The sequence below is a fragment of the Notolepis coatsorum genome (assembly GCF_963971535.1).
Source record: "Notolepis coatsorum genome assembly, chromosome: 12".
Taxonomy (NCBI): Eukaryota; Metazoa; Chordata; class Actinopteri; order Aulopiformes; family Paralepididae; genus Notolepis; species Notolepis coatsorum.
In genome coordinates this window covers 80,921,984-80,935,537 of record NC_140176.1, presented here as the reverse complement: position 1 = coordinate 80,935,537, position 13,554 = coordinate 80,921,984, and the positions used below count along the sequence as shown (strand labels likewise).

The 13,554-nt window shown below is 46.6% G+C and overlaps 1 protein-coding gene across 2 annotated transcripts in view; it reads left to right on the top strand.

Moving 5' to 3' along the window:
• Positions 1 to 13,554, top strand: part of terf1 (telomeric repeat binding factor (NIMA-interacting) 1) — a 47,923-nt gene that overhangs the window by 26,020 nt on the left and 8,349 nt on the right. For both annotated transcript variants that reach the window (XM_084325728.1, XM_084325727.1), the window contains exons 6-7: positions 67 to 182; positions 378 to 401. In XM_084325728.1, the coding sequence (XP_084181854.1) occupies positions 67 to 182; positions 378 to 401 (140 nt within the window). The remainder of the gene's footprint in view (positions 1 to 66; positions 183 to 377; positions 402 to 13,554) is intronic.

Here is a 13,554-nt window from a genome sequence, read left to right as displayed (position 1 = left end):
ATTCTGTGCAAAGGCCTTTGTTATTGACTGACCTGACAGTGTACTACCTTTTGTTTGTGGTAACAGGCGGCCACGAAGGTGGCCCGGTCATCCAAGAACACGGACACCAGCCAGGAGTCTGTGGCTCTGGAGGACCAGTCTCCCTCAGAGACGGCCGACGAACCCGCAGAGGCCTTTAAAAAGTAGGACATGTCTCTCCGTGGCACTTCGCTCTGCTGTTACCAGATGGCGATCTTGTTCTTTTGTTGTTGTCGTTGTTGTTTTCTTAGAATCAGTCCATTATACTGGCCAAAATTGGCTTGTTAAACAACTTCTCTGACACAAACCAGATAATGTGTTAATTCTATTTACAAATTATTCTGTTTCTCCCCAAACAGGAATAATTGCAGTGTACTTACCAGGTTAGTAGAAGTGGATCTGAATCTTTCTTTACCTTTTCACAAAATGTTCTTCTTTCATACATACCTGCGTTTGTCACTTTGTTTGTCCTTTAGATGGACGGTTCAGTGAATGTGTTTGACTTAATATTAGTATTCACTTCTCCTCCCTAAAGCTTCATGCTCTCTTCTTCTCCCTAAAGCTCCATGCTCTCTTCTTCTCCCTAAAGCTCCATGCTCTCTTCACCTCCCTAAAGCTTCATGCTCTCTTCTTCTCCCTAAAGCTCCATGCTCTCTTCACCTCCCTAAAGCTTCATGCTCTCTTCACCTCCCTAAAGCTTCATGCTCTCTTCACCTCCCTAAAGCTTCATGCTCTCTTCACCTCCCTAAAGCTGCATGCTCTCTTCACCTCCCTAAAGCGTCATGCTCTCTTCTCCCTAAACCTTCATGCTCTCTTCACCTCCCTAAAGCTTCATGCTCTCTTCACCTCCATAAAGCTTCATGCTCTCTTCACCTCCCTAAAGCTTCATGCTCTCTTCACCTCCCTAAAGCTGCATGCTCTCTTCACCTCCCTAAAGCTTCATGCTCTCTTCTCCCTAAACCTTCATGCTCTCTTCACCTCCCTAAACCTTCATGCTCTCTTCACCTCCCTAAACCTTCATGCTCTCTTCACCTCCCTAAAGCTTCATGCTCTCTTCTCCCTAAAGCTTCAGGCTCTCTTCTCCCTAAAGCTGCATGCTCTCTTCACCTCCCTAAAGCTTCATGCTCTCTTCACCTCCCTAAAGCTTCATGCTCTCTTCACCTCCCTAAAGCTGCATGCTCTCTTCACCTCCCTAAAGCTTCATGCTCTCTTCTCCCTAAACCTTCATGCTCTCTTCACCTCCCTAAAGCTTCATGCTCTATTCACCTCCCTAAAGCTTCATGCTCTCTTCTCCCTAAAGCTTCATGCTCTCTTCTCCCTAAAGCTGCATGCTCTCTTCACCTCCCTAAAGCTTCATGCTCTCTTCACCTCCCTAAAGCTTCATGCTCTCTTCTCCCTAAAGCGTCATGCTCTCTTCTCCCTAAAGCTTCATGCTCTCTTCACCTCCCTAAAGCTTCATACTCTCTTCACCTCCCTAAAGCTTCATGCTCTCTTCACCTCCCTAAAGCTTCATGCTCTCTTCACCTCCCTAAAGCTTCATGCTCTCTTCTCCCTAAAGCTTCATACTCTCTTCACCTCCCTAAAGCTTCATACTCTCTTCACCTCCCTAAAGCTTCATGCTCTCTTCACCTCCCTAAAGCTTCATACTCTCTTCACCTCCCTAAAGCTCCATGCTCTCTTCTCCCTAAAGCTTCATGCTCTCTTCACCTCCCTAAAGCTTCATGCTCTCTTCACCTCCCTAAAGCTTCATGCTCTCTTCTCCCTAAAGCTTCATGCTCTCTTCTCCCTAAAGCTGCATGCTCTCTTCACCTTCCTAAAGCTTCATGCTCTCTTCTCCCTAAACCTTCATGCTCTCTTCACCTCCCTAAAGCTCCATGCTCTCTTCACCTGCCTAAAGCTTCATGCTCTCTTCACCTCCCTAAAGCTTCATGCTCTCTTCACCTCCCTAAAGCTTCATGCTCTCTTCTCCCTAAAGCTTCATGCTCTCTTCACCTCCCTAAAGCTTCATGCTCTCTTCACCTCCCTAAAGCTTCATGCTCTCTTCACCTGCCTAAAGCTTCATGCTCTCTTCTCCCTAAAGCTTCATGCTCTCTTCACCTCCCTAAAGCTTCATGCTCTCTTCTCCCTAAAGCTTCATGCTCTCTTCTCCTCCCTAAAGTGTCATGCTCTCTTCTCCCTAAAGCTTCATGCTCTCTTCTCCTCCCTAAAGCTTCATGCTCTCTTCTCCCTAAAGCTTCATGCTCTCTTCACCTCCCTAAAGCGTCATGCTCTCCTCTCCCTAAAGCTTCATGCTCTTTTCACCTCCCTAAAGCTTCATGCTCTCTTCACCTCCCTAAAGCTTCATGCTCTCTTCTCCTCCCTAAAGCGTCATGCTCTCTTCTCCTCCCTAAAGCTGCATGCTCTCTTCACCTCCCTAAAGCTTCATGCTCTCTTCACCTGCCTAAAGCGTCATGCTCTCTTCTCCCTAAAGCTTCATGCTCTCTTCACCTCCCTAAAGCTTCATGCTCTCTTCTCCCTAAAGCTTCATGCTCTCTTCTCCTCCCTAAAGCGTCATGCTCTCTTCTCCCTAAAGCTTCATGCTCTCTTCTCCTCCCTAAAGCTTCATGCTCTCTTCTCCCTAAAGCTTCATGCTCTCTTCACCTCCCTAAAGCTTCATGCTCTCCTCTCCCTAAAGCTTCATGCTCTCTTCACCTCCCTAAAGCTTCATGCTCTCTTCACCTCCCTAAAGCTTCATGCTCTCTTCTCCTCCCTAAAGCTTCATGCTCTCTTCACCTCCCTAAAGCTTCATGCTCTCTTCACCTCCCTAAAGCTTCATGCTCTCTTCACCTCCCTAAAGCTTCATGCTCTCTTCTCCTCCCTAAAGCTTCATGCTCTCTTCTCCTCCCTAAAGCTTCATGCTCTCTTCACCTCCCTAAAGCGTCATGTTCTCTTCACCTCCCTAAAGCTTCATGCTCTCTTCACCTCCCTAAAGCTTCATGCTCTCTTCACCTCCCTAAAGCGTCATGCTCTCTTCTCCCTAAAGCTGCATGCTCTCCTCCTCCCTAAAGCTTCATGCTCTCTTCTCCCTAAAGCTTCATGCTCTCTTCTCCTCCCTAAAGCTTCATGCTCTTCTCCTCCCTAAAGCTTCATGCTCTCTTCTTCTCCCTAAAGCTTCATGCTCTCTTCTCCCTAAAGCTTCATGCTCTCTTCTCCCTAAAGCTTCATGCTCTTCTCCTCCCTAAAGCTTCATGCTCTCTTCACCTCCCTAAAGCTTCATGCTCTCTTCACCTCCCTAAAGCTTCATGCTCTCTTCACCTCCCTAAAGCTTCATGCTCTCTTCACCTCCCTAAAGCTTCATGCTCTCTTCACCTCCCTAAAGCTTCATGCTCTCTTCACCTCCCTAAAGCTGCATGCTCTCTTCTCCTCCCTAAAGCTGCATGCTCTCTTCTCCCTAAAGCTTCATGCTCTCTTCTCCTCCCTAAAGCTTCATGCTCTCTTCACCTCCCTAAAGCTGCATGCTCTCTTCTCCCTAAAGCGTCATGCTCTCTTCTCCTCCCTAAAGCTTCATGCTCTCTTCTCCCCCCTAAAGCTGCATGCTCTCTTCACCTCCCTAAAGCTTCATGCTCTCTTCACCTCCCTAAAGCTTCATGCTCTCTTCACCTCCCTAAAGCTTCATGCTCTCTTCTCCTTCCTAAAGCTGCATGCTCTCTTCTCCTCCCTAAAGCTTCATGCTCTCTTCTCCCTAAAGCTTCATGCTCTCTTCTCCTCCCTAAAGCTTCATGCTCTCTTCTCCTCCCTAAAGCTTCATGCTCTCTTCACCTCCCTAAAGCTTCATGCTCTCTTCTTCTCCCTAAAGCTTCATGCTCTCTTCTCCCTAAAGCGGCATGCTCTCTTCTCCTCCCTAAAGCTTCATGCTCTTCTCCTCCCTAAAGCTTCATGCTCTCTTCACCTCCCTAAAGCTTCATGCTCTCTTCACCTCCCTAAAGCTTCATGCTCTCTTCACCTCCCTAAAGCGTCATGCTCTCTTCACCTCCCTAAAGCTTCATGCTCTCTTCACCTCCCTAAAGCTTCATGCTCTCTTCACCTCCCTAAAGCTTCATGCTCTCTTCACCTCCCTAAAGCTGCATGCTCTCTTCTCCCTAAAACGTCATGCTCTCTTCACCTCCCTAAAGCTTCATGCTCTCTTCTCCCTAAAGCTCCATGCTCTCTTCTCCTCCCTAAAGCTTCATGCTCTCTTCACCTCCCTAAAGCTTCATGCTCTCTTCACCTCCCTAAAGCTGCATGCTCTCTTCTCCCTAAAACTTCATGCTCTCTTCTCCTCCCTAAAGCTTCATGCTCTCTTCTCCCTAAAGCTTCATTCTCTCTTCTCCCTAAAACTTCATGCTCTCTTCTCCTCCCTAAAGATGCATGCTCTCTTCTCCCTAAAGCTTCATGCTCTCTTCTCCTCCCTAAAGCTTCATGCTCTCTTCTCCCTAAAGATTCATGCTCTCTTCTCCTCCCTAAAGCTTCATGCTTTCTTCTCCCTAAAGCTTCATGCTCTCTTCTCCCTAAAGCTTCATGCTCTCTTCTCCCTAAAACTTCATGCTCTCTTCTCCTCCCTAAAGATTCATGCTCTCTTCTCCCTAAAGCTTCATGCTCTCTTCTCCTCCCTAAAGCTTCATGCTCTCTTCTCCTCCCTAAAGCTTCATGATCTCTTCTCCCTAAAGCTTCATGCTCTCTTCTCCCTAAAGCTTCATGCTCTCTTCTCCCTAAAGCTCCATGCTATCTTCACCTCCGTAAAGCTTCATGCTCTCTTCTCCTCCATAAAGCTTCATGCTCTCTTCTCCCTAAAGTTTCATGCTCTCTTCACCTCCCTAAAGCTTCATGCTCTCTTCTCCCTAAAGCTTAATGCTCTCTTCTCCTCCCTAAAGCTTCATGCTCTCTTCTTCTCCCTAAAGCTTCATGCTCTCTTCACCTCTCTAAAGCTTCATGCTCTCTTCACCTCCCTAAAGCTTCATGCTCTCTTCACCTCCCTAAAGCTTCATGATCTCTTCTCCCTAAAGCTTCATGCTCTCTTCTCCCTAAAGCGTCATGCTCTCTTCTCCCTAAAGCTTCATGCTCTCTTCTCCCTAAAGCGTCATGCTCTCTTCTCCCTAAAGCTTCATGCTCTCTTCACCTCCCTAAAGCTGCATGCTCTCTTCACCTCCCTAAAGCTTCATGCTCACTTCACCTCCCCAAAGCTTCATGCTCTCTTCTCCTCCCTAAAGCTTCATGCTCTCTTCACCTCCCTAAAGCTTCATGCTCTCTTCACCTCCCTAAAGCGTCATGCTCTCTTCACCTCCCTAAAGCTTCATGCTCTCTTCTCCTCCCTAAAGCTGCATGCTCTCTTCTCCTCCCTAAAGCTTCATGCTCTCTTCTCCTCCCTAAAGCTGCATGCTCTCTTCTCCTCCCTAAAGCGTCATGCTCTCTTCTCCTCCCTAAAGCTTCATGCTCTCTTCACCTCCCTAAAGCTTCATGCTCTCTTCTTCTCCCTAAAGCGTCATGCTCTCTTCACCTCCCTAAAGTGTCATGCTCTCTTCTCCATAAAGCTGCATGCTCTCTTCTCCCTAAAGTTTCATGCTCTCTTCACCTCCCTAAAGCTTCATGCTCTCTTCACCTCCCTAAAGCTTAATGCTCTCTTCTCCTCCCTAAAGCTTAATGCTCTCTTCTCCTCCCTAAAGCTTCATGCTCTCTTCTTCTCCCTAAAGCTTCATGCTCTCTTCACCTCTCTAAAGCTTCATGCTCTCTTCACCTCCCTAAAGCTTCATGCTCTCTTCACCTCCCTAAAGCTTCATGATCTCTTCTCCCTAAAGCTTCATGCTCTCTTCTCCCTAAAGCTTCATGCTCTCTTCTCCCTAAAGCTTCATGCTCTCTTCTCCCTAAAGCTTCATGCTCTCTTCTCCCTAAAGCTGCATGCTCTCTTCACCTCCCTAAAGCTTCATGCTCTTTTCTTCTCCCTAAAGCTTCATGCTCTCTTCTCCCTAAAGCTTCATGCTCTCTTCTCCCTAAAGCTTCATGCTCTCTTCTACCTAAAGCTTCATGCTCTCTTCTTCTCCCTAAAGCTTCATGCTCTCTTCTTCTCCCTAAAGCTTCATGCTCTCTTCTCCCTAAAGCTTCATGCTCTCTTCTTCTCCCTAAAGCTTCATGCTCTCTTCTTCTCCCTAAAGCTTCATGCTCTCTTCTCCCTAAGGCTTCATGCTCTCTTCTTCTCCCTAAAGCTTCATGCTCTCTTCTTCTCCCTAAAGCTTCATGCTCTCTTCTCCCTAAAGCTTCATGCTCTCTTCTCCTCCCTAAAGCTTCATGCTCTCTTCACCTCCCTAAAGCTTCATGCTCTCTTCTCCCTAAAGCTTCATGCTATCTTCTTCTCCCTAAACCTTCATGCTCTCTTCTTCTCCCTAAAGCTTCATGCTATCTTCTTCTCCCTAAAGCGTCATGCTCTCTTCACCTCCCTAAAGCTTCATGCTCTCTTCTTCTCCCTAAAGCTTCATGCTCTATTCACCTCCCTAAAGCTTCATGCTCTCTTCTCCCTAAAGCGTCATGCTCTCTTCTTCTCCCTAAAGCTTCATGCTCTTCTTCTCCCTAAAGCTTCATGCTCTCTTCACCTCCCTAAAGCTGCATGCTCTCTTCTCCTCCCTAAAGCTTCATGCTCTCTTCTCCCTAAAGCTTCATGCTCTCTTCACCTCCCTAAAGCTTCATGCTCTCTTCTCCCTAAAGCTTCATGCTCTCTTCACCTCCCTAAAGCTTCATGCTCTCTTCACCTCCCTAAAGCTTCATGCTCTCTTCACCTCCCTAAAGCTTCATGCTCTCTTCTCCCTAAAGCTTCATGCTCTCTTCTTCTCCCTAAAGCTTCATGCTCTCTTCTCCTCCCTAAAGCGTCATGCTCTCCTCTTCTCCCTAAAGCTTCATGCTCTCTTCTCCTCACTAAAGCTTCATGCTCTCTTCTTCTCCCTAAACCTTCATGCTCTCTTCTTCTCCCTAAAGCTTCATGCTATCTTCTTCTCCCTAAAGCTTCATGCTCTCTTCACCTCCCTAAAGCTTCATGCTCTCTTCTCCCTAAAGCTTCATGCTCTCTTCTTCTCCCTAAAGCTTCATGCTCTTCTTCTTCTCCCTAAAGCTTCATGCTATCTTCTTCTCCCTAAAGCGTCATGCTCTCTTCTCCTCCCTAAAGCTTCATGCTCTCTTCTTCTCCCTAAACCTTCATGCTCTCTTCTTCTCCCTAAAGCTTCATGCTATCTTCTTCTCCCTAAAGCTTCATGCTCTCTTCTTCTCCCTAAAGCTTCATGCTCTCTTCTTCTCCCTAAACCTTCATGCTCTCTTATTCTCCCTAAAGCTTCATGCTATCTTCTTCTCCCTAAAGCGTCATGCTCTCTTCACCTCCCTAAAGCTTCATGCTCTCTTCTTCTCCCTAAAGCTTCATGCTCTCTTCACCTCCCTAAAGCTTCATGCTCTCTTCTCCCTAAAGCGTCATGCTCTCTTCACCTCCCTAAAGCTTCATGCTCTCTTCTCCCTAAAGCTTCATGCTCTCTTCTTCTCCCTAAAGCTTCATGCTCTCTTCTCCTCCCTAAAGCTTCATGCTCTCCTCTTCTCCCTAAAGCGTCATGCTCTCTTCTCCTCACTAAAGCTTCATGCTCTCTTCACTTCCCTAAAGCTTCATGCTCTCTTCTCCTCCCTAAAGTGTCATGCTCTCTTCACCTCCCTAAAGCTTCATGCTCTCTTTTTCTCCCTAAAGCTTCATGCTCTCTTCTCCCTAAAGCTTCATGCTCTCTTCTCCTCCCTAAAGCTGCATGCTCTCTTCACCTCCCTAAAGCTTCATGCTCTCTTCTCCCTAAAGCTTCATGCTCTCTTCTCCCTAAAGCTTCATGCTCTCTTCACCTCCCTAAACCTTCATGCTCTCTTCTCCCTAAAGCTTCATGCTCTCTTCACCTCCCTAAAGCTTCATGCTCTCTTCACCTCCCTAAAGCTTCATGCTCTCTTCACCTCCCTAAAGCTTCATGCTCTCTTCTCCCTAAAGCTTCATGCTCTCTTCTTCTCCCTAAAGCTTCATGCTCTCTTCTCCTCCCTAAAGCTTCATGCTCTCTTCACCTCCCTAAAGCTTCATGCTCTCTTCTCCCTAAAGCTTCATGCTCTCCTCTTCTCCCTAAAGCGTCATGCTCTCTTCTCCTCACTAAAGCTTCATGCTCTCTTCACCTCCCTAAAGCTTCATGCTCTCTTCACCTCCCTAAAGCTTCATGCTCTCTTCTCCTCCCTAAAGCTTCATGCTCTCTTCACCTCCCTAAAGCTTCATGCTCTCTTTTTCTCCCTAAAGCGTCATGCTCTCTTCTCCCTAAAGCTTCATGCTCTCTTCTCCTCCCTAAAGCTGCATGCTCTCTTCACCTCCCTAAAGCTTCATGCTCTCTTCTCTCTAAAGCTTCATGTTCTCTTCACCTTCCTAAAGCTTCATGCTCTCTTCACCTCCCTAAAGCTTCATGCTCTCTTCACCTCCCTAAACCTTCATGCTCTCTTCACCTCCCTAAAGCTGCATGCTCTCTTCACCTCCCTAAAGCTTCATGCTCTCTTCACCTCCCTAAAGCTTCATGCTCTCTTCACCTCCCTAAAGCTTCATGCTCTCTTCACCTCCCTAAAGCTTCATGCTCTCTTCACCTCCCTAAACCTTCATGCTCTCTTCACCTCCCTAAAGCTTCATGCTCTCTTCACCTCCCTAAAGCTTCATGCTCTCTTCACCTCCCTAAAGATTCATGCTCTCTTCACCTCCCTAAAGCTTCATGCTCTCTTCACCTCCCTAAAGCTTCATGCTCTCTTCACCTCCCTAAACCTTCATGCTCTCTTCACCTCCCTAAAGCTGCATGCTCTCTTCACCTCCCTAAAGCTTCATGCTCTCTTCACCTCCCTAAAGCTTCATGCTCTCTTCACCTTCCTAAAGCTTCATGCTCTCTTCACCTCCCTAAAGCTTCATGCTCTCTTCACCTCCCTAAAGCTTCATGCTCTCTTCACCTCCCTAAAGCTGCATGCTCTCTTCACCTCCCTAAAGCTGCATGCTCTCTTCTCCTCCCTAAAGCTGCATGCTCTCTTCTCCTCCCTAAATCTTCATGCTCTCTCCTCCTCCCTAAAGCTTCATGCTCTCTTCACCTCCCTAAAGCTTCATGCTCTCTTCTCCCTAAAGCTTCATACTCTCTTCACCTCCCTAAAGCTTCATACTCTCTTCACCTCCCTAAAGCTTCATGCTCTCTTCACCTCCCTAAAGCTTCATACTCTCTTCACCTCCCTAAAGCTCCATGCTCTCTTCTCCCTAAAGCTTCATGCTCTCTTCACCTCCCTAAAGCTTCATGCTCTCTTCTCCCTAAAGCTTCATGCTCTCTTCTCCCTAAAGCTTCATGCTCTCTTCTCCCTAAAGCTGCATGCTCTCTTCACCTTCCTAAAGCTTCATGCTCTCTTCTCCCTAAACCTTCATGCTCTCTTCACCTCCCTAAAGCTTCATGCTCTCTTCACCTGCCTAAAGCTTCATGCTCTCTTCACCTCCCTAAAGCTTCATGCTCTCTTCACCTCCCTAAAGCTTCATGCTCTCTTCTCCCTAAAGCTTCATGCTCTCTTCACCTCCCTAAAGCTGCATGCTCTCTTCACCTCCCTAAAGCTTCATGCTCTCTTCACCTGCCTAAAGCTTCATGCTCTCTTCTCCCTAAAGCTTCATGCTCTCTTCACCTCCCTAAAGCTTCATGCTCTCTTCTCCCTAAAGCTTCATGCTCTCTTCTCCTCCCTAAAGTGTCATGCTCTCTTCTCCCTAAAGCTTCATGCTCTCTTCTCCTCCCTAAAGCTTCATGCTCTCTTCTCCCTAAAGCTTCATGCTCTCTTCACCTCCCTAAAGCGTCATGCTCTCCTCTCCCTAAAGCTTCATGCTCTTTTCACCTCCCTAAAGCTTCATGCTCTCTTCACCTCCCTAAAGCTTCATGCTCTCTTCTCCTCCCTAAAGCTTCATGCTCTCTTCTCCTCCCTAAAGCTGCATGCTCTCTTCACCTCCCTAAAGCTTCATGCTCTCTTCACCTCCCTAAAGCTTCATGCTCTCTTCACCTGCCTAAAGCTTCATGCTCTCTTCTCCCTAAAGCTTCATGCTCTCTTCACCTCCCTAAAGCTTCATGCTCTCTTCTACCTAAAGCTTCATGCTCTCTTCTCCTCCCTAAAGCGTCATGCTCTCTTCTCCCTAAAGCTTCATGCTCTCTTCTCCTCCCTAAAGCTTCATGCTCTCTTCTCCCTAAAGCTTCATGCTCTCTTCTCCTCCCTAAAGCTTCATGCTTTCTTCTCCCTAAAGCTTCATGCTCTCTTCTCCCTAAAGCTTCATGCTCTCTTCTCCCTAAAACTTCATGCTCTCTTCTCCTCCCTAAAGATTCATGCTCTCTTCTCCCTAAAGCTTCATGCTCTCTTCTCCTCCCTAAAGCTTCATGCTCTCTTCTCCTCCCTAAAGCTTCATGATCTCTCCTCCCTAAAGCTTCATGCTCTCTTCTCCCTAAAGCTTCATGCTCTCTTCTCCCTAAAGCTCCATGCTATCTTCACCTCCCTAAAGCTTCATGCTCTCTTCTCCTCCATAAAGCTTCATGCTCTCTTCTCCCTAAAGTTTCATGCTCTCTTCACCTCCCTAAAGCTTCATGCTCTCTTCTCCCTAAAGCTTAATGCTATCTTCTTCTCCCTAAAGCTTCATGCTCTCTTCTTCTCCCTAAAGCTTCATGCTCTCTTCACCTCTCTAAAGCTTCATGCTCTCTTCACCTCCCTAAAGCTTCATGCTCTCTTCACCTCCCTAAAGCTTCATGATCTCTTCTCCCTAAAGCTTCATGCTCTCTTCTCCCTAAAGCGTCATGCTCTCTTCTCCCTAAAGCTTCATGCTCTCTTCTCCCTAAAGCATCATGCTCTCTTCTCCCTAAAGCTTCATGCTCTCTTCACCTCCCTAAAGCTGCATGCTCTCTTCACCTCCCTAAAGCTTCATGCTCACTTCACCTCCCTAAAGCTTCATGCTCTCTTCTCCTCCCTAAAGCTTCATGCTCTCTTCACCTCCCTAAAGCGTCATGCTCTCTTCACCTCCCTAAAGCGTCATGCTCTCTTCACCTCCCTAAAGCTTCATGCTCTCTTCTCCTCCCTAAAGCTGCATGCTCTCTTCTCCTCCCTAAAGCTTCATGCTCTCTTCTCCTCCCTAAAGCTGCATGCTCTCTTCTCCTCCCTAAAGCTTCATGCTCTCTTCTCCTCCCTAAAGCTTCATGCTCTCTTCACCTCCCTAAAGCTTCATGCTCTCTTCTTCTCCCTAAAGCGTCATGCTCTCTTCACCTCCCTAAAGTGTCATGCTCTCTTCTCCATAAAGCTGCATGCTCTCTTCTCCCTAAAGTTTCATGCTCTCTTCACCTCCCTAAAGCTTCATGCTCTCTTCACCTCCCTAAAGCTTAATGCTCTCTTCACCTCCCTAAAGATTCATGCTCTCTTCTCCCTAAAGCTTCATGCTATCTTCTTCTCCCTAAACCTTCATGCTCTCTTCTTCTCCCTAAAGCTTCATGCTATCTTCTTCTCCCTAAAGCGTCATGCTCTCTTCACCTCCCTAAAGCTTCATGCTCTCTTCTTCTCCCTAAAGCTTCATGCTCTCTTCACCTCCCTAAAGCTTCATGCTCTCTTCTCCCTAAAGCTTCATGCTCTCTTCTTCTCCCTAAAGCTTCATGCTCTTCTTCTCCCTAAAGCTTCATGCTCTCTTCACCTCCCTAAAGCTTCATGCTCTCTTCTGCCTAAAGCTGCATGCTCTCTTCTCCTCCCTAAAGCTTCATGCTCTCTTCTCCCTAAAGCTTCATGCTCTCTTCACCTCCCTAAAGCATCATGCTCTCTTCTCCCTAAAGCTTCATGCTCTCTTCACCTCCCTAAAGCTTCATGCTCTCTTCACCTCCCTAAAGCTTCATGCTCTCTTCACCTCCCTAAAGCTTCATGCTCTCTTCTCCCTAAAGCTTCATGCTCTCTTCTTCTCCCTAAAGCTTCATGCTCTCTTCTCCTCCCTAAAGCGTCATGCTCTCCTCTTCTCCCTAAAGCTTCATGCTCTCTTCTCCTCACTAAAGCTTCATGCTCTTTTCTTCTCCCTAAACCTTCATGCTCTCTTCTTCTCCCTAAAGCTTCATGCTCTCTTCACCTCCCTAAAGCTTCATGCTCTCTTCACCTCCCTAAAGCTTCATGCTCTCTTCACCTCCCTAAAGCTTCATGCTCTCTTCACCTCCCTAAAGTTTCATGCTCTCTTCTTCTCCCTAAAGCTGCATGCTCTCTTCACCTCCCTAAAGCTTCATGCTCTCTTCTTCTCCCTAAAGCTTCATGCTCTCTTCTCCCTAAAGCTTCATGCTCTCTTCTCCTCCCTAAAGCTTCATGCTCTCTTCTCCCTAAAGCTTCATGCTCTCTTCTCCTCCCTAAAGCTTCATGCTCTTCTCCTCCCTAAAGCTTCATGCTCTCTTCTCCTCCCTAAAGCTTCATGCTCTTCTCCTCCCTAAAGCTTCATGCTCTCTTCTCCCTAAAGCTTCATGCTCTCTTCTCCTCCCTAAAGCTTCATGCTCTTCTCCTCCCTAAAGCTTCATGCTCTCTTCTCCCTAAAGCTTCATGCTCTCTTCTCCCTAAAGCTTCATGCTCTCTTCTCCTCCCTAAAGCTTCATGCTCTTCTCCTCCCTAAAGCTTCATGCTCTCTTCTCCTCCCTAAAGCTTCATGCTCTTCTCCTCCCTAAAGCTTCATGCTCTCTTCTCCCTAAAGCGTCATGCTCTCTTCACCTCCCTAAAGCTACATGATCTCTTCACCTCCCTAAAGCTACATGATCTCTTCACCTCCCTAAAGCTCCATGCTCTCTTCACCTCTCTAAAGCTCCATGATCTCTTCACCTCCCTAAAGCGCCATGCTCTCTTCACCTCCCTAAAGCTTCATGCTCTCTTCACCTCCCTAAAGCTCCATGCTCTCTTCACCTCCCTAAAGCTCCATGCTCTCTTCACATCCCTAAAGCTACATGCTCTCTTCACATCCCTAAAGCTTCATGCTCTCTTCACCTCCCCAAAGCGCCATGCTCTCTTCACATCCTTAAAGCTTCATGCTCTCTTCTCCTCCCTAAAGCTTCCTGCTCTTGAATGAATTGAATGAATGAATGAATTTTTTATTCACACACACGATACATTTTACATGCGAGTATCCTCATGTGATAACATGTCGCAAATTGTGTGCATGTGCCACGTCTCCCAAGAAGCTATTTAAAGCTTTTGGAGGGAGCCTGAACACAGATACAAACAGAATATGAACAACAAAACAATAACAAAAAAACAAAAACAAAACAAAACAATACAACGTGGGTAGGTTTACACACCTACCTACTAACTGACATATAACAGAGATACATAATACAGACAATTTTATTCCAATTTATAATTTTAATTAGAGATATGATTTTAGCAGTTCCTCTTTCAGTGATTTTTTAAAGGTATTAGTCATTTTTAGATTTTCATCAAGCTTGTTCCAGATCTGTGGACCCCTGCATGCTATGCTTAGGCTAGCACAATTTA